The sequence below is a fragment of the Castor canadensis genome, chromosome 11 (genome assembly GCF_047511655.1).
Source record: "Castor canadensis chromosome 11, mCasCan1.hap1v2, whole genome shotgun sequence".
Taxonomy (NCBI): Eukaryota; Metazoa; Chordata; class Mammalia; order Rodentia; family Castoridae; genus Castor; species Castor canadensis.
The window spans coordinates 22,022,568-22,047,019 of record NC_133396.1 but is presented as its reverse complement, the minus strand read 5'-3'; the positions used below and the strand labels follow the sequence as shown (position 1 = coordinate 22,047,019).

Here is a 24,452-nt window from a genome sequence, read left to right as displayed (position 1 = left end):
CTCAGTAGAATCCCTGAAGATTCTGCTCTACGAAATGAACAGGTACTAACCTGTTCACTGTCAAGGATTATTGGAGCTAGGGAACCAAGGAAAATTTTTTTTGATGTGACTTTTAAAAAATATAAAATATTCTAATTTTAAATTTGTTTACTGAGGTATAATTTATATTTAATAATGTATACAGATTTTATCTATTTAGTTTAATTAATTAATTTACTTTTAATTTTTAAAATTTTTTTGTGGCAGTACTAGGATTTGAACTCAGAGCTTTGCACTTGCTAGGCAGGTGTTCTACCACTTGAGCCCCACAGCCCTTTTCTCTCAGATAGTCTCTTTTTGCCTCTGGCTAGCCTCAGACCTGAGTAGCTGGGATCACAGGCATGTATCACCACTGCCCAACTTATTGATTGAGATGCAGTCTTACTAACTTCTTGCCCGTACTGGCCTCCAACCTTGATCCTCCTGACCTCTACCTTCCAAGTAGTTGGGCCCATAGGCACGAGACATTGCACTTGGCCTACTTCAGTGAATTTAGACCAAAGCATATAGCTTTTTATTGCCCCTGAAAGATCCTTTTGCCCCTTCCTAATCAAACTACCAGTCTTTCCCAGGCAACTCACTATTCTGATTTGTTTCATCACAAATTAGTTTTGCCCATTATCATGTAACTGTATTCATACTCCTCCTGTCTTGTGTGTAGCTTCTTTCTCTATGTTTCCAAGATTCATTCATGTTACTACATGTTGGGTTACATATGATAATTAGGGTTTTTTTTTTTTTAATATTGTTGAGTAGTAGTCCATTGTGCAGATACACCATAATTTGTTTATTCATTCTCTGGTTTTTGGATGCCCTGTTTTTTTCTAGAAGCTTTTATGTTTAATTCTGTGATCCATCTTGAATTTTTATATATAATGTGAGCTAAGGTTCATTTTTTATACATATAATATATATGAAATATACATTTATGTGTATATGATGCATCTACATGATAAAACTTATTATGTAGACAGTTGAACTAGCACCATTTGTGCAACAGATTTTTTTTTCCCCCCTTTGCATTGCCCTGGTACTTGGATCTGGTTTGTATATTGCTTTGTCTGTGCTCTAGGCATGACCACGAAGCTTCAGTTCCTGATGACCATCACCCACCTTTGGCAATGGGATTGATCTTTGTTTTTCTTCTCATCTGTCCTAGGGGACTCAGAAAAAGATTCTTGACATTGCCAACATGCTGGGCCTGTCCAACACTGTGATGCGGCTCATTGAGAAGCGGGCCTTTCAGGACAAGTACTTCATGATCGGTGGAATGCTGCTCACCTGCGCAGTCATGTTCCTTGTGGTGCAGTACCTGACATGAGCCAGCCACACCCAGCACAGGACAGCGCTCCACAGTGTAAGAGTGCAGTGCGAGTGTGTGCATGTATGAGGAAGAGGAGGGCTGGAAGGCCACCTTTTAAATGTATGCCTGCCTTAACTGTGAAGACCACTTGGGAGTAATCAAGCCTGCTCTGTTTGCTGTGACATCTTGGAGGGGAAGCTAGTGCCACCAAGGTGCATGGTGCTTAGGAAATGAAAGAAGTCCCTGTTCTCTGTTTCTCACTCTCGCTGGGGGGGAAGGAAGGAATGGCTTTGTCCACATAGCTGGTGCACTGGAAGGCTACCACAGTGAGCCTTGGATGCAGGGCCGTCCACACCTTGTCATCACCCAGCCTTTGTGGCTCCTCATGGGTAGGCTGGAGCACAAGCAGAAAGAAGAGGAAAGAGGCCTTCTTTTCCTGCACCCTCTGAAGTAGATCAGTTCACATGTTTTTGCTCCTAGCCACCACCACCCTCGAGAAAAAATGACATGCAGATGACTAACTGCCAACATTCATCATCTTTTCCTGGAAGCAGCTGCCTGGGGGCTGTTGCTAACAGTGTGTAAGCTCTTCCACACTCTGCTTGCTGGGCGTTTGTCCTTCCCGAGACGAGGTCAGTGTTGTTCCCTGAAGGCATTCATTCTGGAGACTGAAGGTCCAAGTCATCAAGTGTTTCCAGTTGTTAATAGAATAGTCTTGCTCTTACGGTTCAGAGACTGCAGCTTGATACCTCTGCCAAGCTTTGGTGAGCCTTTACCCCTTTGAAAGTAGCAGTGAGCAAAGGCTAGTGATTGTCAGTTGCAGTCTCACCTCTAGTTCTAGCATCTCTAATTCTTTTGATTTTCTTCCTTGAAATATATTAGCACTCACCAGCTGAGGCCCCATTCAGCCTGGAGATGTCCATTGTGTAGATATCCTTGTAAGACTGTTTTCAGGGACCAGGACCTTTTTCCTTCTCTGCCCAGCCTGGATTAAGGTTGTATAATGTGCTTTTATATTGTGGAATTTATTAGAAACCAGTCTGTCTTGAGGTCCATCTAATATGATTAGTTGCTGAAAGTAAAGACTGGCTAGCATATTTGTTCATCCGTCACAGGCCCTGCCTGCCTTACCAACTTTAAGGTCAGTTGCCTCATGGCCGGACAAAATGGCACTCACAATTCCCCAAAAGAACCATAAACCTGGTCAGTATTATCCTCACTTTAGAGTGTACTGCCCCACCTGCTTCCTGTGTTTGTCCCTTGTTGCTTGAACAGTTTTCTGTCTTCTTTCCCCTCTATAGTATGTGTTCCATTCCACCTGCCTTATTCACCTGTTGTATCAATATTAGTCTCTTCTGACACATCTGTGATGTAGCTCCCCCTTGGTGAATTTTCTTAACTGTCACAGATTTATAACATGAATTTCCTGGGCACTAATTTCGTATTTCTGGTCAGACATAATATCCATCACTCCTACCCCTCTTGGTCAGATGACTCCTAGATGTCTGGAAAGAAGGAATCTATGACCCCTTCTAAAAAGGATTGACAACCCTGTGGAGTGAAAATAGTGGCCTGGGGCAGAGGTTTTGCAGTATCATCAAACCTAGATCTGACTTTGGGAGGCACCCTTTGAAACTTTTATCACAGCCAGCATTGGAGTTCTTGTTGGACCATAAAATGGAGTTTTGGACTGCAAAGACCTGGTTTTCCTGTTCCCTGAGCACCTAAAGATCCTGCCAGACAAACACACTTTGGAGAGTCCAAATCATAGCTGAGCCATTTAGACTTGAACCCTGGGAGGCAAAATCCTCTTCTCCTTTCCCCTCCCCCCAGCCCTCCATTGGCTGTCAGGAGATCCTTTTCTAGCATATACCAGAGTTTCTGCACTTGACTTTATAGTGATCCTTAACTGAGGAACCTTCGTGCTACACATTAAGAGCCAAGTCTCCCTACTTTGGAATAAAACTTGTGATGCTAGGATGTGGGTCATTACCACCTGGGGCTAGGAAACAACAGCCCAGTGGATCTGGAGACCAGGGGCACTGATCCAGCTGTTTTCATATGACTGCCCTCCCTCACATTTGAGTCCAGTGCCCTATGAGAATACCTTGGTCTGATTACGTGCAGCTGTCTCCTCCATAGCCCAGCCTGTAGGGAAGGTCGCAGGCCAGGGAAGGTGCGCCCCCTAATGGAATTTGGTTGAGTTCTTCAAGGAGTTGGCTGTAAGCTCCAAAGTTGGCAGCACCTGCCACTTGGTGCAGGAGTTAGGCATACCTGTTGTTTGAAACAGGTGGGTGCCAGGAGGAACTGGACTGTCTTTATTAAATGGCCATGTACTCCAGGTACATATCCAAAGACAAGACTCCAGGTACTTGATCCAAAGATCAAGTAAACAGGAGAGGCTCAATTTTTCACTGCTGTTCTCCACCCCACCCCCCAAAAAAAACCCTGCTTGCCCTGTTGAATTTAAATGGATTTGATTTGCAAATTTGGATTCATATGCATTGTTTTCAAAACACATCAGTCAAATAAAGTAAATGTTTATTTTATTTAGAAAATTACTTTGTAAAAGCATTTGACATTCACTTTGTAAAAACATTGACCAGTCATCCCTTTTTTGTTTCCAAGCTAGAGACTCTCAAACACTGCTGTAGAGCAAGGGGCGAGGTGAGGGCCTATCCCAGACCTTCTGAATTAGAACATTTTTTTGTCTCTAAGGTAATTCTGATCATCTTTTGGAACCACTGTCTCCTAGACAGAACACGTTTGTCTTAAAGTTAAAAGCATTGGAAAGTATACCCAGAACTAACTCAGCATATATGTGTGAAGAGCAAGACTTGTCAAGTCCATAATGAAGTCTTATGGGTAGCCTACCTTATTCCAGAAAGGATTGAGGAGACTCAGAGAAAATAACTAGAAGATGGGACTGTAGCTGTAGTTGAGGAGTAGAGCACTTGCCTGGCATGCACAAGACCCTGAATTCCATCCCCAGCACCACGGTGGGGAAAATGTTGAGCAAAAAAAGAGGAAGTAAAACAGTGAAATATAAAGTGAGGACTATAAACAAGTCAATTCAGAACAAAATATAAGTAAGAGAAAAGCTCAAGTGCAAGTCATGAAGCCCTGTAGACTCATCTTGAGGAATCCTTTGGCTTTGGGTCCCAGCAGCCACGGCAAAGAGAAGCATAATCTGTTACTGAATGGAGTGGAGGCTGTGCTCAAGCAAAGATCAGACTCTTATACTGTTGGCTTCCCCATAGCCCTTGCTGGAAGTCAGGTAAAGTTCTCTTTGTGCATCCCTGTTAATCTTGCCAAGCCCTCCCTGCTGTGCTGTGCTTTAGTGACTTTCCGAAGGCCCCACAGGGAGCCCCAGAGAAGCTGACTCCTTGTCTGGCCAACCTATAATCCAAGCTCTGCACCAAACTCCCTCTTGCACTCTGCAGCTGCTGTGCTGGGGCGGGGACCAAGGTGGCCTGCTGACACTGGGCACAGAACTATTAGACATTTGTTGCAGGCTGTTCACACTTCACATGGAAGAAGGTCAGGGTGAATGTTTTTGAAGGAGCCTCTGGAAACGGGTTGGGGGATGGTTGAGACAATACCTGCACCTTGCCACTAGAGGGCAAAACAGCCCCACCTATGACTGCTCTGCCCTTAAGTGCAGATTTGGTTGGGTTCCCTTTAGATCCAAATTTCCCTGCTGAGCTGTGGCTTTGGGCTACTCTTGGGGTTCCCAGTATGGCCAAAAAAAGACCTCTGAATCCTAGCTAAGTTACAGAACTCTCCTTCAGTCATTTCCTTGGCATGTAGACATCCTGTAAACAAGCATGGAAAACATTCCTCAAGTGTGGTCATTCTTCCCCTTTTATGTCCTTTCATGTGTCAGATGGGGAGGAAAGAAATGGGCTAGGTAGGGGACAGAGGTGATTCTGGCAGGTGCTTGACCCCTCAAATGCAGTTGATAAGTTCCCCACCATAGAACCTCTGTGCCAGACGCTACCCATCTCATCCCTGTGTCCTTATAGCATCTGACTGTACATCAGGATCCCCTTGGAAACTTAAAAATACCAGGTGAGGTGAGGGTATTTTACCTTGACCTCTTATTAATTAGTGGGGTTACAGCCTGGGCATCATACATTGCCTAGGTGATTTTAGTGCGTAGACATGGCCTAGAACAGACTAAGGCTAGGCTGCTACCATGGACTTCACTCCAGCTACACTGGAGGGCCACTGTGCTAGACCAGCTAGAAGGGGGTGGAAGCCTAATTCTCCATCTGATTCGGAAAGGACCCAAATCCTTCTGTCTACTGAGTAAAGTGTGACAGGCCATCCTTTCCCTGCCCCTCCAGTGCACCTCCCAGCCCTCCATACCCCACCTACCCAGTGCTCCATTCTCCCTTACTGCTTGGCTTTGGGACATGCCACACACTTTGCCACAACTGCACCTTTACACAAGATGTTTCCTTTGGCATGCATCACCTCCATGAAACCTGCTTCCTGCATGCCTATCACCCTGCTGTCTCCTGGGGAATGGTATTTGTTCCTCACTGCGGGGAGCTGCCTCCCCTTCACGTGGCAGGGGTCAGGAGTTATTGAGTCGGTGACCTGCAGGAGGGCATTTGAGCCCAGCCCATGCAGGTAATGGACTTAGAAATGGGTGCAGTGGTCCAGCAAAGCTGCTGTGGCCAAGCCAGAAGAAGCCAGAAGATTCAAGGCCACTAATGCTATGGCCATGTGTTCATAGTCCTTCAACAACAGTAATGGGTGAAGTAAAAGGGGAAGAGGTGTGGGATCCCATGAAGGAATATGTGTCAATCACTCCTGAGGAGAGTTCTGGAGATTGACCATCTTGTATGGGTTTTAAAGCTAAAAAGCTTGAATCCTGACAGTGCCCCCCCACCCCCGGTCCAGCGTAAACAGGATGGTTGGTCACCCTAGATAAGCTAAAGACTTAAGTTGTGACTAATGCAAGGTGCCTCAGCCAGCACTCGACTGAGCCATTTGGTATAGCCTCACAGTCCTTCTTTCCAGGTGTCTGTGATGTAGAGGCTCCTCCTGGAGGGTTAGTGGAGGCCTGCCCAGGCCCAGGAGGGAAGAGGAGAGAGTGGACCATAGCACTGGACAGGACATCCACCGTGTGTTCAGTCTTTCAGGGTCTGCTCCCAGAGCCCTGCATGTGCCCAAAACTGTAGCTGCTCCAGGGAAGACAAAGGGCTGAGGACCTCCCTGCCCTCTGTGGTTTGCAGGAATCATGGAGTGAGAGGCAGAGCCTGATTTCTAGTTCTGGCCTGCTGGCAGCAGCCACATGAAACACATACACTTCTCTCAGCCTCAGCTTTCCTTTTAGAAAGGCAACTGTTCCATGTTCTTTCCCAGGAGGGCAGGAAGCCCAAATGACCTAGTGTTTGTGGTAGCCTCCAGAGGACTGAAGCAGTAATTCTCAACCTTGGCTGCTTCCTGGAATTCCTGACCTCATCCCTGATGGTTCTGAGCTACTTGGTGGAGCCTGGGTTTCAGGACTTTTAACTCCTGTTTTGTTTTTTTTGGTGGCATGGAGCTTAAACTTGGGGCTTAGTGCTTGGTAGGCAGGTGCTCTACAGCCCAAGTATCCTGTTTTAATGCCTTCCAGGTGCAAGGGGTTAGTAATCCTGTTAAGCTGAACAGGCTGTGTTCTGAAACAGCCAGAGGACAGGTAACACTCAAGAGTGCCCGTAGTTGAGACACGACAGTTTGGACCAGCTGTCCATCCCAGTGAGGCATTGACTAGGAAGGGCTTTTCTGGAGACAGCATGGTGACAGGCTCTGAGTTTGGAGGAGAGGAACAATGGGAGAGGCTGAGAAAGAGGAAGGTCTGGGGGAGTCAATAAGCTCTAGTTAGCCTTTAGCTGCTGAGGCAGAGAGAAAGAGCCACTGGGAGGGCTGACCTGTCATTGCCCATCATCAGCTGCCCATCATCTGTGTGGCTCCAAGCCCAGGGGAGAAATGGTTGCTGCTCAGAGGCCTGAGAAGCCTGACATAGAGCTGAGTCTTTGGTCATCAGAGGCGAATAGATATGAACCGTGCAGAAGGGAGTCAGTTCCACTCCCCCCCTTCCCCTTTCCCACCTGGGCAACTAGTGTCACTTGGATAGAGGCCAGCTCCTGGCTCTGCTAACCTACCGGCGCCTTTCTGCACCTGTGCTAAGTGTTTCCTGTGCCCAGAGTATGTGCAGTAATGGAGGCAAGGGGCCAGGCAGTGGGCAGGATAATCACACTGCCCTAGACCTCTGTGGGTTGTTGCGAATATGGAAAGATAAAGCCCTAGAGATAAAGACCTGATCTCCTGGGCGCCAGTTAAATTCGTGTTGCTATGTGCAGGGAGTGGGTGTGCACTCAGCGTCTAGGGTGATTTTGTCCCGGAAGCCACTTCTTTTTCTACCTCTCTTATCTCAGTCCGGGGTCCTGGAAGACCCTTGGCAGGCAACCCCAAGACCTGAATTTCCAGAACAGGAGCTGTAGTCACCTTTGATAACAAGACACCTTGTAGTAAATGTGTTACGGTCACCTATTTGGAGAGTCACCCATTTGCAGTTAAAGATGTAGGAGGCCTGAGCTATTCACTTAAAAAAAAAAAAAAAAAAAAAGACCAAGCCTAGTATTGCCCACTTTTAACATAAAAAGTTAATTTAGTAATTACAAGAGACTTATCAGGGCAGCAATTAGGAATCAGGCAAGTGGGGCAGATTCCAGAGATTTGCATTCTGAGAGCAGAAAGTTTATCCAGAGTGGATGAGTGGGAGTGGCTGGGAGGCTTCCTAGAGGGGGATCTGCAGAAGCCTGGAGGGTGTTGGTCTGTGTTCCTGGGGCAGCGGGGGAGGGGAGTTAGACTGAAGCAAGGAGTGGGAGCTCAGTTCTCCGGGGGTTGGTTTTGAGGGGACTGTGCAAAGACCAGAGAATATTGGAGGGAAACTGAGAGGGGAGGCCTTGTAGTAAACACAGATAGAGGGATCCTTAGGTGTCATCCTAGAACCAGAAGGGCTGGGAAAGGAACCCCTGCTCATGCCCTGGATTCCATGGACCCAGGAGCCAGTGATCAGGAAGGACAGCAACCTCATCTTTGGTGTAAGTGTGCAGAAAAGAGGGTGTGCTGGAGTTCTGCCAGTGTCCCCTAAGGAAACACTGCCACCTAGACTCTTCCCCACCCACACCTGGTGAAGCCATCAATTGGTCAGAGGTGGGGGGGCAGGGACTGGCACTACGGTGTACCTTGAGACTCCCCCAGTCCATTTTCATTATGTTTACATGCTGATGAAACCTAGTAGAAAAGCTGGCAGTCTAGTGTGGGGTGTGGACCAGCTCAGCTCTCCTGGGAGGACTCTTAACTCAGGAGACCTTGAACATGATCTTGTGAGATGCAGGATGGTGTGGGGGGGAGATGGTGGTGTTGGAGATGGGAATGAAAGTCTTGGCAACACCTCTTAGCAGTCCAACCTTGGGCTTCATCTCCTGAGGCTGTTTCCTGCCTGTAAAATGGAGACAATAATAACTGCCTCCCAGTGGCTTCTCACATAGGGTGCCTGTGTTTGACAGCACAGTCAATGGAAGTGATTTCTGTAACAGGGAAGAAGAGCTTTAGTGATCTGGATACAAAGATCAGCTCTACCCCCTTATTACTTGTGGGAACCTCAAGTCATGTCACCTCTCCCTTGTCTCTGTTCTCTTAACCTTAATGGGATTCATACTGTCCTTGTCACAGGGTGGCTGTGGCCAATGAATGCTGCAGCTCACATAAGTGCTTACGCACAGCCTAGGGCCCTAAAAGGCTGCTCACCCAAGCTTTGTTGTAGCTAATTAGCGTTGCATAAGGCCTGGGTTGAGCCCTTCCTATTCAGAAGGTGTGATTGTTAGTAAAGGATCTGAGATTCTCAGGAGAGTGCAAATGGATTACAAGTATTTAACACTTAGAATTGACTTAAGAGCTGCAGTAAAATTGTGGACATAGTGTTAAGTTTGGCATCGGAAGACCTGCATTCAAATCCTCTCTGTATTACTTCACTTGTTCTTTCTCAGTGTCACTGTCCTCACATGTGATATAGAGATGCTAATAATGGCCTACTTGGCAGAACTGTAGTGACGACAAAAACATTCAAACATGCAAATTCAGTGAGGATGTTCTGGGCTACAGGTTCCAAACACCCCAACAGCAAGGAGCCTCCGCAGTAAAAACTTGTGGGTCTGGGACAGCTATGGGGTGGTTGATTTAGGGCTCAGTGATTAGATCATTAGGGCAGGCTTGGGCCTGCCCAGGTTTCCTGCGAGCTGAGATTACAGATTTGTGCTGCCCTGCCAAGCTCTTGTTCCTAGTTACTGTTTTTCAAGTGTTTTTCGAACTCTTTGAGAGTTTGCTCACTAGTCATCCTGGAAGCCATTCTTTTTTCTACCTCTCATCTCAGTTTCCTATTCCTGATCCTCAGCAGTATTCTTGGGTCCCCTTCCTTCCCTCCTGTACTCCAGCCCATGCTGTCAGCTGCCCGTTGTAGGGTTAAGAGGAGGCCAATGACTAAGGAGGCAGCAAAGGGAGAGTGACAGGGCCAGGAGAGTGGGGGAGGAGAGGAAGGGAAAGGAAAAGAGAACAGAGAAAATGGAATTGTTAAGTGTGTGCTCAGTGCTGAGTCAAAAGCCCATATTGCAAATTGCTTTTCCTTCATGCTTGTCCCAGCGAAAGTTCCGATTAAAATAGCACCTATTGGAAATGGAAGTGTAATTGCAACAGGCAGCTTATTAAAGGCCCATCTCTGGCAGCAGTTGGGGGGCAGCTGTGAGCTCAGGAACCTCCCTGGGAGCACAGACATTCTGAGCTCAACAAAGCCTAAAGAGGGGTCTGCCCCCACCTGTGGCATCTTTCCTGCTGTGGATCCAGTGCAGTGTCCTGCGAAGGGCCCAGACTAGTCTCTCTGCAGGACTCTCTGTACTGGAGTGGGGTAGTTCAGTGGGCTGATGAGATCAGAACTGTCCAGTTCCAAATCCTAGAACAGAGGAAAAGTGGGGTTGGAAGGAATCTTACCACCCATCAAGGGAAGTGACTTGCCAAGGGCCACCCAGCCAGTTGGTGATGACAGATCTGGAATCACCATGGAGGTCACCTACACTCAATCCAGTGCTCCTGTTTCTTCACCCTAATGTAGGATCATTCTCACCCTGGGACATGCCACCTGGTCCTAGCCCTGTGGTCCTGGCCAGCTATAGTCCACATTCTGGCACTGTATCATATTCCTGCCAGGTGCAGCTTACTTAAGGTGGCAGGTACCACACCAAAGATTTCCTGGTTTGAGGGCATCTCCCCAAACCCCTCAGATATGGATGTAAGCTCACACTAACATTGCCAGATTGTGATGCTCCTAGGAAGAGGCAGACAGAGGTAGACAGAGTCCACAAGCTGGCTGAAACAGCAGGTTCCAGAGGTAGCTGCTGGCTGCCCACAATGAAGCCCAGTGGTGGGTGGCATTCTCTCCACACTTACCCATTTCGCCATGTCTCATCCACCCAGAGTCAGTTTCCATGACAACAGCAAGCGCTGTCATGTTCATCCTTAAAGATTCCCATCCCAACTGTCTGAGCCTGGGCTCCTCGCCCGGCTGCTGTACCAGCCCACGGTTCCAGATCCCAGGTTTAGCGGTGAACTGTCAAGCTGCCAGATAGAACCTCCTGGGAGCTGCCTGATAACTGGCTAGCCCTTGAAAAATGTCCACATGATCACTTCTTAATTGGATTAGGAGCTCACTCCCAGGGTCTGTCTTTTGCTCCTGTGTTGAACCCAGGTTCCTCTTCTCCTCTGGAGTTCAGCATTAGAGATCTCCCCTATTCCCCTGCCCAAACTCCCAGACCAAGATAACGCTAGCATGAGCTACTCCAAAGCCACTTACAGACTCAACAGGAAAAAGAAGCCTCTAATTTGGGGTAAGAAGGGCCCAGATACCCTCAGGGAGGAAAAACAGCCCCAGCATGGGAACACTCAGGGCTCATCCTCCCTTCCTCTCCCAGCCAACCCTGTTCCTGGCCTCTGCATGTTGCTTTTCCCTGGGTTTCTGCCTCCCTGCTCCTCCTCTCTAGACACCACCTCCTTCACAACCCAGCTCCAAATTCACTCCCACCAGGAAGTCTTCCTTTCTAAACCATTCTTCTCTGCATCCTCTCAGAGTGGCTATATTTGGTTCCCACAACGTAACTTGGTATATGTTGTATCAGGAAAGGGGAGATTCCTAAGGCTATTTATTTTCTAAGCTACTTTTTGGTATGTTTCATTTCTATGCTGGAAAATTCTGTAGTGAGCGTATGTTGTTTACCTGCCCAGCTTCCCCTTTTTTGGACTACAAACCCTTAGCCCCTTCTGCTGGTGACACTATGATTCCTTCTCGTGGAAATCCTATTCCATGGGATTCAGTTAAGACTGCCTACTCTAACAGGGTTAAGTACCTGAAGCAGTCCTGACCAATGAGAGGACTGACAAGTAAACCATAGTGGTTGATTCAGGAATGACCATATGACTATACTGAGCCAATCAGAATCTTCCATGGTATTCCTATAGACATTGATGGTTCTCTGACTAATACTTATCCTCCCCCACCAGTTCTCAGTTAGCAAAAACAGATAGAGATATGTGCCTTTCCAGACTTCCTTTTAGCTAGGGGTTGCCATGTCACTCAGTCCTGGTCAATAAGATGTGGGTAGAAGTTGCTAGGAGAGACATCTGGCTCAGCTGGCATGAGTTCTTTCACCCTAATCCTAACTGACCACTGCCTCTGAGATCATGGCACCCTAATCTGGAAAGTTAGGCTGCCTGAGAAAGAGAGAGAGAGAGAGAGACTGACTTAAAACCTCCACAGAACCAAAACCATGTCTTTGCCTGTCTCGTTCTCTGCCCTCTAGGGTATCCCACATAAGATGCTAGATGCAAAGCTGACGCATCATACATATTAATTCAGATGACTTAGAGCTTCTGAAATTCTTATCTCAACAACAGTTCAATAAGAGCCTGAAAAGACTTAGTATCCAAACTAGACTCAGTAAGGAACCAACTCATTAATTCCCAGTGTTGGCCCTCATAGCAAGAACACCTCTACTTCATGCTTAGAATCCCTTCTCCTCATCACCAATCCATTTCTTCAGCACTTCCTCCAGGAGCTTTCCAAACCAGGTCCTAAGTCCATCATCCTGACTACCTTTGTGATCACTCACTTTTGTTAACACTGGTTCCATGTATCATTTAAGCATAGCCGTGTGTGTATCTCTCCCACTCCACCCCATTGCAGAACCCTCTAGAACATAGGCTGGGTCTCTACCATTAGAATAGGAACTCTCTGAAGGAGAGGGCTATAACTCCCTCATTAGGTAGGGGCTCCAGAAGTTGCCTCTTCTCATATCAGACTAGGAACTGGACACTCTAGAATTATCTCTCCAGGCCTCACGGTGCCTTGTTGGCAAGATAAGAAAATATGGAGCCTGAACTCCAACTCTATACAGAAGGAGAGTGGGAAGAGGAGGGTAACAGTTAGCAGGAGGGCTATCCTAAACTTCAAGGAGAAATTGATCAACAGCCCAAGATTAGTCCTGGATCAGAATCTGTTTAACAACTCTTGTGATATTTCAACTCCAATCCTGTCCCCTCCTGGGTAGCAATGTAAACAGAAATTCCCTCGCAACATGCAGCCAGGATTCTACCTTACAAGCTTTTCTTATTTTTCTCCTTCTTTGACTGTTGTGTAACAATGACTCCCTTTATTGGGAAGCTTGTCAGATCTGAGAAGACACACGCTGAGGGGGTGGCCATGTGTTTGCTGTTTCGTGGCTCCTGTTGGATAGGAGTAGCCCGAGTTGCTGACAGTCCAGCAGGAGAGAATGCTACCGTCCTGCTCTTTTCAACACACTGCTCCATCTTTGTAGCCCCTGCCCCAGTCCAAACACTTTAGCCTTTTAAACACAGTGAGCTTCCATGGAGGAAGGATGCTGAGAGAGGGACCTGAAGAAGGCGATGGATCCCTAAAAGAGTCAGGGAAAGCCCCTCAGGAAGGAAAAGTGGCCTGCGTGTAGGCAGCAGGTGTGCGGAGGGCCAGGTTGCCCACCAGAGCTGAGCTGAGCTGCCTGGAACCATCGAGAGCAGAGAGCAAAGGTGAAGAGGGCTGGGGCACAGAGAATGTGAAGATGGTTTCTGTGTGTAGGGGATGGGGAGAGTAGAAAACTGATGGAGGCCTTTGAAGGTAGGGTGAGTCTGGTTTTGGTAGAAATATTGATGGGGAGGTGGCCAGACCTTGGACAGGAGAGACCTGATAAAAGTAGTACTAGTGATCCAGACATCCACATGTGGGAGGGTGAGCACACAGGCAGACAGGCGAAGTTCTCACCCAGAGCGATGCAGTGAGGATCCCGGTGCGTGGTGTGCTTATGGAAACTGGAGGAGTTGGGATCCCATCAAGTGACTCTCAACTTTTACACAGGATTTGTCTCAGAGAAAGGTGGGAGTGCTGGGTCAGTCTCCCCAAGGGGCCAGTGTCCCCAGGAGTCAGCTGCTGTTTTGCCAAGTGTCATCAGCTCTGGGCTGCCCCACCCATGACCCTCAGAGAGCGGGGGCCTCAGCCGTCCTGAACTTTGTTTCTATGGGCAGTGACCAGACAGGAGTGGGCAGTGGGAAGATGCTTTGGTCCAGGAAAGCCAAGTTGAAGGGTAAAGGAAAGACATGAAAAATCTTAAGCCTCCACATTTTCTGGGCATCCATATCTCATACCAAATAAGGAGAAAGATGGGACACATTTGCACAATAATTCAAGACAGGGTCTCCATAGCAACAATTACCCAAAAATCCACTCGTGACAGTTGCAACAGCAGGAGCTAGCAAAGAATACTCCAGGGGTGGGAGACATGCGTGGGGGCTCAGAGAATGGCTTCCTTTTATTCTCAAACTGAAGGAAGTGCTGATGGCAGGAACCAAGGCATCTCGCAGTCTGCCTAAGCCAAGAGCCCTTGGCAGCCAGATCTGAAAGGAATCTTAAAGATGAACGACACTGAGACCTGGGTATGGGAGCAGATGCTACTCAGGCATTGTCCCTCCCCCAGTCCACCTGGTGGACAAGCATTCTCCCTGCCCTCCAGAAATCTTGGGGTGAGCTGAGGATGGACACAACTTCTCAGGACATCATAGGCTGTAGGAGTTTAAGCAGCCTGTAAAAGGTTTACACATGCCATGGGTTGGGAGAACTGGGATCTAGCCTGCTCTGCCTCACCCCTCCAACTTGCAGTATGACCCCTCAGTTTCCTCCTCAATTGCACAGGGTGGAAACACTTTCACCAAAGTAAAGACTAGTGCCAAGACAAAAGGGTCTGTGTGGCCAGCCAGAGTAGCGTGGAAAAACTAGCCATGCCCAAGACTCACCTCAGCCGACAGAAATGGTGAGAGCCAGTGTAATGAATGTGATGAGAACCTGGAATGTGGCCAGAGATGTACCGGGGAGATGGGAGCAGGTAAAGGGGCTGGCTTAGCAGCTGAAGTGTCATCTGCTTCCCACCAGCAGACAGATGGTCAGACTGGCAGCATAAGCTCAAAGACGGGTGGCAATTTCTATTTTATTTTTTGAAAGAAGTTTGGCTCAGAAAGGAAGAATGTTCTGCTTTTTTTTTTTTGAAAAACCTAAATCCACCCTTCCCCACCCCCTACACACAATTTTCCATTTCTCTCTTTGGTGATGCAAAGGAGCCACTGGGTGTTTTTCAGATCCTGGAGCTCAGCTTGCATTAATGTATTATCTGGGGAAAGGAAAGGTTTTTCATTTTAATTTTGGGGAAGAAGAAAAAAAGGCAATTTGACTCCATCTCCAGAGCAAACAAAAAGCCCCACTGGATCTTACCTACACTTGGAAGCCTAGATTTTTGGAAGAAAATGGTTCTCAGGAGCTTATGGATATTAGGTGTCTTAGCTCTGTGATTGTCCCTCACTGTATGAGGCAGGGGGCATCCAAGACTTTTCATAATACTGACCCCTAGCTGGCAACACTTGTTCCTGACTTTGGCTGGGAAGGGATTGAGCTAGAACATCTCTTGAGCACTTCTATTCCAGGGTCTCTCCTTCGCTATCCCTCTCTCCACCCCCATACATAACCCTTCTCTTTTTGTCTCACTAAGCATGGAAAGTCCTTCCATTCCTGGGGGTCCTCAATGGCTATTCTTCCCATCCCCAGAGCTGACTTAGCTCTCCTTCTGGACTGAGGAAGGAGAGAAAGATGCAAAAGCTTAGGAAGGCTGGCTGGGCCCTTGGGAAGGACCTTCCAGGATAGGCTTTGGAGTGGTTATTGTGGTCCAATAGCCGTAGTGTCCAGAAACTCACTTGGACCAAGATACCCGAGAGTAGTCAGCCTCTCAGGACTGACTCCTGCTGACCAGCCCCAGTAATGGGCAACCAGAATGCTACTTCCTAAACCATGTTCTACCAAAGAATTCTCAAAGATCAACAATAAGAAAAACAACCCATCTTTTTAAAAAAAGATGAGTAAAAAAAGATTCACCAAAAAAAGATATAAGGATAGCAAATAAGCACATGAAAAGATGAGCAATTCGCCAAATCCAAGCCACCATGACATCCCATGAAACACATGTTAGAAAGGCACACAAACCAAATACAAAACATGGACAATATCAAGGGTTGATGAGGTCGTCCAGCAACCAGGGCACTCATGTACTGCTGGTGAAATCGCGAAATGCAATAGACACTGTGGAAAATAGTCTGGCAGTTTCTCATACAGTTAAGCATATACTTCCTCTATGACCCAGTAATCTCACTTTGCCCAAGAGAAATGAAAACTTTTGTTCACACATACGTAAAAAACTGTACATGAATATTTATGTTGGTTTTATTCACAGTCACCCAAAACTGGATGCAACCCAAATATTCTTCAACTAGAGATAGATAAAAATAAAAATTTTAATTTAAAAAGTTGTGATATGACCAGGCACAGTGGTATGTGCTTGTAATTGCAGTACTCAGGAAGCTGTGGCAGGAGGGTCACTTGAGCCCAGTAGTTCAAGACCAGCCTGGGCAACATAGCGAGACCCCAATCTCAAAAAAACAATACTGTGATACATCCATTCCATGGAAAGTTACTACTCAGCAATAAAAAGGTGTGAACTACTGATACATGAGTGAATGCATTAAGCTAAGAGCAAGAAACCAGATTGAAAAGGTGACAGTGTGATTCTGTTGATTTAACATTCAGAAAAAGAAAAACCATAGGGACAGAGAACAGATCAAGGGCAAGGTGGAAGGTTTGACTACAAAGTGGCAGCATGAGGAACTCACGATCTGTATCTCTTTTTTTTGGCGGTAATAGGATTTGAACTCAGTGCCTCATGATTGGTAGGCACTCTACAACTTGAGCCACTCTGACTGCCTTTTTGTTCATTGGGTATTTTCCAGATAGGATCTCGCAAACTATTTGCCCAGGACTGGCCTCAAACTGTGATCCTCCTGATTTCTGCCTCCTCAGTGGGTAGGATTATAGGCATGAGCCACTGGCTCCTGGCTCATGACCTGTGTCTTGATTGTGTTGGTGACCTTACAACTCTAAGCATTTGTCAAAACTCATAGTACTGATCACCCCAAAAGTGATCAGTAATTTTAAAATAAAGACAAAGACATATTTATAATGACTACTTTGGGAAGCAGTGGGAATAAAATATTAGACAAAGCCAACATGGTAGCCAGACATGGTGGAGCACATCTATAACCCCAGCACTCAGGAAGCTGAGGCAAGAGGCTTGTATGTTTGAGGCCAACCTGTGCTGCACTGTAAGACCCTGTCTCGAAAACAAAACAAAACACCTTGGTAGATGGGAGAGGAAATCAGAATTTAAACATTTATAGTCCTGATTTTGTCCAAGATGAATATAGAAATGTTGATTTCAGGTGTTTTCAATAAGGATACTGCTAAAAATTGAAGAGTAACTGCTAAAAAAAAACAGATATAAAATGCTTAACCACTAAAAAACAGATATTAAAAGGCATGACAGAAGGAAGAACAGAAGCAAATAAAAAGAGAGGTTTAAAAAAACAATAAGATGGTGAAAAGATACAAATACATTTATGATCACAATGAATGAAAACAGATGAAACACACCAGTAAAAAGATTTTATTTTTTAAAAATTCAGCTATTCTATGTCTATAGAATGACGCAGAAAGGGAATGAGTTAAAGAAAATAGACATAGACATAAAGCTGTTAAAGAAATGTTAATACACAACAAAAATGCACATCCTTTATTTAATACTTGCTGTATGCAAAGCCCTGTTCTCGGCCTATGGGGTGATATGGGAGAAACAGAAGTATAACTCCTATCCTAGGGGACTATAGTAAGATATAGTAAGTGTTGACCACACAACTCTGAATTACTTTATTTAGTCAACATATATTTATTTAATAACTGCAAATCCAGCAAAAGATGTTTCTAAATAAAGGAATAGAAACCATGTGGAATTCCAATAATAAAAATATTTATTAATCAATGTAGTAGTTGGTTTCCAAAGAGACCTCCCAATGAGCCCTGCCTCCCAGTATTCACATTATGTAGTCTTCTCCCACATTGAATCTGGACAGGACTGGTAACTCATTTTAATAAACAGAATGTGGCAGAAGAGAAAATATGCTAATTATGGGTCAATTCTGAAGACGCAGAAACTTCTGTAGTTGTAGATTTTTTTAAAGAAATCTACCATGGAATAAGTACAACCCCTTACTGTCTAGACTATGTGGAGAAGCTACACAGAGAAGGTGATGACAATGAGACTACAAGGAAAGAAGACAGGTCCAGCCATCCCAGCTCAGCTCAGGCTTCCAGCCTTCCAGCATGCCAGACTTGGACAATGTAGTCAGTCTACCCTGAGGTGGCTGTAGTTCCAGCTAACATCCTATGCAGCAGCAGAACTGCTCATGTGAGCACAGAATCATGAGAGATAAGAAAATGGTTATTTTAAGCCAGAATGTTGGGGAGAGGGGTGGTTACACTGCTATATATAACCGAAACAATCACTTTCAATATGGCCAGACACTGCTTGCTAATGGCTTCTACAAATGATGTTATTTAATCCTTTCAACAATACTTAAAGGCATGAGTAACTAACTCTCATTTTACAAATGCTCAAAAAGAAGGTCGCATAGCTGCTAAGGAACAGCAGCAGGGCTGGAGTCAATCGTCTCTCAATTGTGGACTCTACTCCATTCTCACAACCATTGCCTTATGTGGACAAGCGGGGGCTCTGAGTAGGCAGAGAACACAAGACATTTCAAAGAAAATGATAATGTCTCTGTCTTTCCTAGTGTGAGCTCCCTCCAAGCTTCCCCCTCTTTCTTTTTTCATCCTGTGCTACTGAGGAGGGAAGTAGATTCTGGAAAGATGATCAGATAAGTAGGTGGATGACGTAGCTGAGGATTTTATTATAGTTTTGTCACATTTCATAACAAGTACTAATCCTTGTGTTCAGTTGTCTTTTGAGAACATGTAAATGCTACATCTGCTCATTGCATCTCTTTTATTCTAGACAAATGAGCACATGTTCCTGAGAAGAAAATGTGCCTGTTCCCCACCTGCAGTCACCCTGGAGAGGCAGAACTTTGGGACAGTGGTGGGGGGGAGGCTGAGTCTTTATGGGCAGTCCTTTCTCCACAGCCCAGGCAAGCTTCCAGGTCTCTTCTGGGCATTTCAGGTGTCAGCAGTCATCTCACCTGAAATGAGATTTCACAGGTGAAACTATATAATGGAGATTCAGCTTCATTATATATATAGTTTCACTATATATATAGTGAAACTATATAATGGAGATTCAGGTGAAATGAGTTTCACAGGTGAAACTATATAATGGAGATTCAGCTTCTTTAAAACCCAGAGAGAAAGTTATCGGTCAGGCTAGAATACACCTCCAGATGCCTGCTTTAGAGCACTCTGAGCTCCAGACCTCTCTAGAGTCTCCTCTCCAGCCTCAGATAGGCTCCTAGGCTCCTCGTGGAGCTGGGGATCAAACTCAGGGCCTTATGTACACCAGGAAAGGGCTCTACTGCTGCTACATCCCAAAACCATTGTTCCCAGGCTCTGATGGAGGTGTTTGGAAACCAGTAGTTCTAGGAGTGTGGAGTACAGCTAGAATCTGTTGAGAACAGAACATGGCCCAGGAGCTCTTCAACGTTCAGGTGTTCAGCACCACGGACAGCTCACTATCCTCCTAGTGAGGGGACCAGTGGTGGGAGGCTGGTTGCTCAGCAAGGCAAAGTATCTGAATAATTCTGGAGACCATCTGGCCCAGTCACCTCAACCTGTATGAGAAGAAACCCAAGAAAAGAGAAATGACTTGTCCAAGGCCACACAGCAAGTCAGTAGAGACAGAGAAGGGGTCCCAGAGCCTACTTCCTCACACCTCTTCAAGGCTCTCACATAACTGGCCCCATGACTTCTTAGTGGCACAGCCAGAGTTTGAATCAAGATCTCCAAAATCAAAATTTCCCACGTTGGGAATGGTGATGAGAAATAGGGCAGAAGGAAAAAAAGGAGAAACAAAAGAAACTGAAAGAGCATCTGGCCCTGATGGGAAGGTCTGTGATTTGACCTCTAACTGCAAATCCTTGACAGGAGCTACCTACTTCTCCAAGGTGATGTGGCCTTTCAGAAACACTTTAGTTACCATGGCAACCTCATCCCAGGTCTCATCTCCATGACAATTCGTTAGCGTTTTTCACTCTCTGGTATGTACACATGTGACTGCCCATATGTACACTGCAGAAAATAATTAATGTAAAAATCCTATTTTTGAGGTGGAATATGTAATTATCCAGGAATGCACACATCCACAAGAAGGTGCAATTTAAAGTGGACCAGGCCTAGAAGTCTTTGGGGACAGCCCTGCCTTCCTGTTGCTGTTGTTAATCTCTCCTCATCTTTACAGCTCAGTGTACCTTAAGTACCAAGGGCAAGAATAGTTCCTCCTCTGCTGAGTCCTTCCCAGATCTGTACATTGCAAAGCCTCCGCGTTGCCTGCCCTGGGAAGAAGTGCTGGGGTGAGGAGAGAGGAAACTGGTCCTTTTGAATACAAGCTCACCAGCATCCCAAGGATACACCTCTGCTGCCCTTGTCTACTGCGTCCCAGTTTGGGGGTACCTCTGGAGCTTATGGGCTAGGTGACAAGTGTCCAGAAATGAGGCAGCCACCATTAAAATGTTGGTTCCCTCACCTCCTGTCAGTGGGCCTCAGTTTCCACTATTTCACCATGAGGGGGCTACATAGGATCCCTCAACCCTGCCCTTTAGAGGGGCCAGAGCTGTGACTACAGACCGTGAATATTCATGGAACAGCGAACCTTTCCTGCTTTGGCCTATGGTGAGGCTGTCATGATGGCCAGAAATTCAGTTTAGCCATTGTAGATGACAAAAAAAATTTCAGGGGGGAAGGGGAGAGGGTGGGGGAGGGGGACAAGAGAGAGAAATGACCCAATCAATGTACGCACATGTGAACAAATGAATAATAAAAAAATATAATAATACTGTGGAGGTAGAGTGGCTGAAGTCGTAAAAGTACCTGCCTAACAAGCATGAGAGCCTGAGTTCAAACCCCAGTGCGCCAAAAAAAAAAAATCATTCTGTGATAAATGGAGTGTGTTCAGTAGATGTCATAAAATTCAATTGTTTATAGGTTAAAAAAATAATTAAAGAGGCTTGGTGGTGAATGATTTTGTACCAGAGAGGTGAGCACCACCCTGGGGATATCCAGGACTTACCTGGGAATTTGAGTTCTTACCGTCTTTCTCATTGTAAGGGAGTTGCTTGTTACCTTTCCCAACCTCTTTGCATATCCCTTGGTGCCAGTTTTCACTCTGCATCCTTCCACCCCCACTCCTGTGCCAGCCTCCCTGGTGATGGCATGTAGTAGAGCAAAAGACAACAGCCATGGAGGTAGATGTGTGGGAAGCAAATCCTGGGTCTGTCATTGCCTGATTGGAACTGGTCATGATCTCCCATGGTCTCATTGTGAATCCCAACACATAGGGCTGCTGTGACGAATAATCAAATATTTCAAAGTGTGTGATTCATTGATGGAATTCAGTAAATATTGGTTCCTCTTCATCTGTCCCTTCTTCATCCTCATCACTTCTGAATGGTTGCAGATTCCATCCTGGAGTATGAAGATGCTCCTGCAAAAACTTATCTCAAAAGAACAGAGGGAGAGGAGCTGGGGCATGAGGACTCTGACTACAACCAGTTGTCAGCTAAGATTGCCCTTCAAAGTCCATCTACAAGGAAGGGGTACAGAGACTTGAAAAAACATAATGTCCAACAATAGGGGATCAGTTAGACAAAGTGTGAAACATCAGAAAGCATATCAGAAAGTTGGATCTCCTGGACACTCGTGACTGATGCCTGTAATCCTAACTGCTTGGGAAGCTGAGATTGGGAGGATCCTGGTTTGAGGCCAACCCTCAAGCAAAACGTTCCTATTTCAATGGAAAAAAGCTGGGCATGGTGGTACATCTGTCATCCCAGTAACTGTGGGAAGCTTTGCCCAGGCCAGCCTGGGGATATCCAGAACTTACCTGGGAATTTGAGTTCCCACCATCTTTCTCATTGAGATAGGGACCCTATCTCCATGTAAGCCCTTAGTTCAAACCCAGTACTGCAAAAGGAAGGAAGGAAGGAAGGATGGATCAGGTGTAATCTTTATAATGATGGTGCATGTGACTATTAGTTCCAGACATGAAATTTTATGGCCAGATACTGCTAAGTGAAAAAAACAGTTTCATAATTCAAATAATTCAAACCCATGTTCAAAACAGTACTGTAAAATAATAACATATTTTGGAGAAAAATCTCAATTTTAACTCTATTGATCCCTAAAATATAAAAGAATATAAGCCAAAGGATTCATAGTGATTATTCCTAGCTTGTAGGATTGTGGCTACTTCTTGCCTCTAGTTGCCTTTCATTGTTGCTATAAATGTTAATTACTAGCGTAATAGCTTTAAAAGGGAAAACACATGGAGGATGAACTCTGTGGTTTCTGCAGGTGCTTCAGAGCTGGCACTCAAAGACCCAGCACAGCTCGGTTCCTCCTGATGCCGTGACTCGGCTCTCCCACTGCTCTGGCCTAACTGCATCCTGCACCGACTTCAGCCTCACAATGACCCAGGCAGAGGAGCACGTACACTTAAAAACACATTTTTAGCTGGGTGTGGTGGCACAGACATGTAAGCTCTGGTACTCAGGAGGCGGAAGCAGGAGGATCTTGAGTTTGAAGTTAGCGAGACCCTATCTGAAAAGCAAAATACAAACAAAAGAGTTGGGGGTATGGCTTAAGTGATAGAGTGCTTGCCTTCCATGCACCAGGCCTTGGGTTCAATCTCCAGTATCACTTAAAGAAAAAGGTTTTCGGTTTTCACTTAATTCACTTAGTTTCCATGAGCACTCATTTTTATCTCTGAGCCTGGCCACAGTCCCAGGGGTGCCTCCCTTCCCCACTGAGGGTGAAGGAAGTAGAGCAGAGCAGGACCCAGGACCTGGCTCTGAGGACGAGGATGGGTTGTCCTTATGGTGAGGCAGCCTGAGACTGGTGGGGTGGGCAGAGGACACAGACCCCAGGGCAGGACACCCCAAGACAGATAACTGCTTTTTGTCCAAAACCCAATTGTCACCCTCAATGTTGCTGCATCCCTTCTTCATTTTCCTTCTGAGACAATGGCTGTGGTTGGCCAAGGCTGTGTGTTGACAGAACCTTGGGGCTAGAGCAGGTGGGACTCCTGCCTGATCTCTTGCTTTGCTTTGTCCATAATACACGCCCCCTTTCTTGCCTCCTCTTCCATCCCCTCTTTTCTCTGCTTTCCCTCACATTCTTCCCCAGGCCCCTTTTCTTTCCCCTTTTCCTTCTCCTCTCTCTTCTTTCTTGCTTTCAGCTAGAATGTGAAGATGCCCCTGCACAAAGCCTGGCTCTTGGCCAAGACAGGGGAAGCTGGGACAGGAAAAGACCCCAGTAAGGGAGTAGGGCTGTACACAGGATCACTGAAGCCCTTGTTAAGCTTCAGCTTTGGTGCAAAAGACGAAGCCCATGAGTGTTAGCTCCCACAGCCTGGTCTCCTTCAGCAGGGAACTAGCAGTCTATGTAGTGTGGTCCTTGATGACAGATGTTGTCTTCTGCCCAGCTGGCTGCACCACTGGCAACATCCAGGATCCATGTCCCAGGCTCTCTGCCAGGTATTCCCTTGCAAAGCAATTCCCAGGAGACTCCTAGGGTTACAGCCACTCCCGTCAACCTTCACACCACTGGGTGGTGCTGGATATACCCTTCCTCTCAAATCATGGAGGCACAGAAGTTGGTTTCACCAGGTCTCTGTGTTCATGGTTGTCTCCGTAGTCATGTTGGTAACATCTGAGGGAGAAGACCAAGCTGTCTTCTTAGCAAACCCCTGGACACTAGCTCCAGGAGCAACCCACAGACATGCCTAGAAAGTGCAGGCACTGACTGGTGAATTAGCAAAACCCGCCTTTACACCTCACCTCTGCTACCTGTTAGCTGGGAGCATGATCTTGAGCCCCTTGCCTAACCAAATAACTAGGAGAACTGGTTGGCTGACTGTTGCTGAAAGTTGTTGAACTCTAGCATCCTCTATGGATTGGAGTGTACCTAGTTCAGGACCTCAAGTCCAAGTAATGGAGCTATCACTGCAAGGTAACCAGATGCTGCCCCCATTTCAGAGGCCTGGATACCTGCCCTGCTTGGCCTGAGCTGGGGTTTGGCGTGCCGGACACCCCATGTGCCTAGATGTGTTTGGCATTCAAGGTATGCTACTCAGAGATTCCTCCACATCCTTTGGGTTAAGTGTGTGTGTGTGTGTGTGTCCTTCACAAGTTTGTATGTATGCAGATATATGCCTTCTTCCCCCAAAATTGGAAAACTAGCAAGATGATAGTGGCTCACGCCTGTAATCCTAGCTACTTGGGAGGCTGACATTAGGAGGATGGTGGTTCAAGGCCAGCCTGGGCAAACAGTTCTGAGCCTTCCATCTCCAAAATAACCAGAGAAAAATGGACTGGAGGTGTGGCTCAAGTGGTAGAGCACCTGCTT

The 24,452-nt window shown here is 46.3% G+C and overlaps 1 protein-coding gene across 6 annotated transcripts in view; it reads left to right on the top strand.

The window, feature by feature from the left end:
- The window catches only part of Gosr2 (golgi SNAP receptor complex member 2), a 36,912-nt gene extending 14,658 nt beyond the window's left edge, over positions 1–22,254 (top strand). For 2 of the 6 annotated variants that reach the window (XM_074045808.1, XM_020158114.2), the window contains one exon: positions 1,199–3,903. In XM_074045808.1, the coding sequence (XP_073901909.1) occupies positions 1,199–1,360 (162 nt within the window). In that variant the 3' untranslated portion in view covers positions 1,361–3,903. Of the gene's footprint in view, positions 1–1,198; positions 3,904–4,510; positions 17,401–18,894; positions 21,052–21,504 lie in introns of those variants that run through there. The other 4 variants (XR_012438572.1, XM_074045807.1, XM_074045806.1 and 1 more) reach the window with 4 other exon arrangements.
- Positions 22,255–24,452: the final 2,198 nt, after the last annotated feature.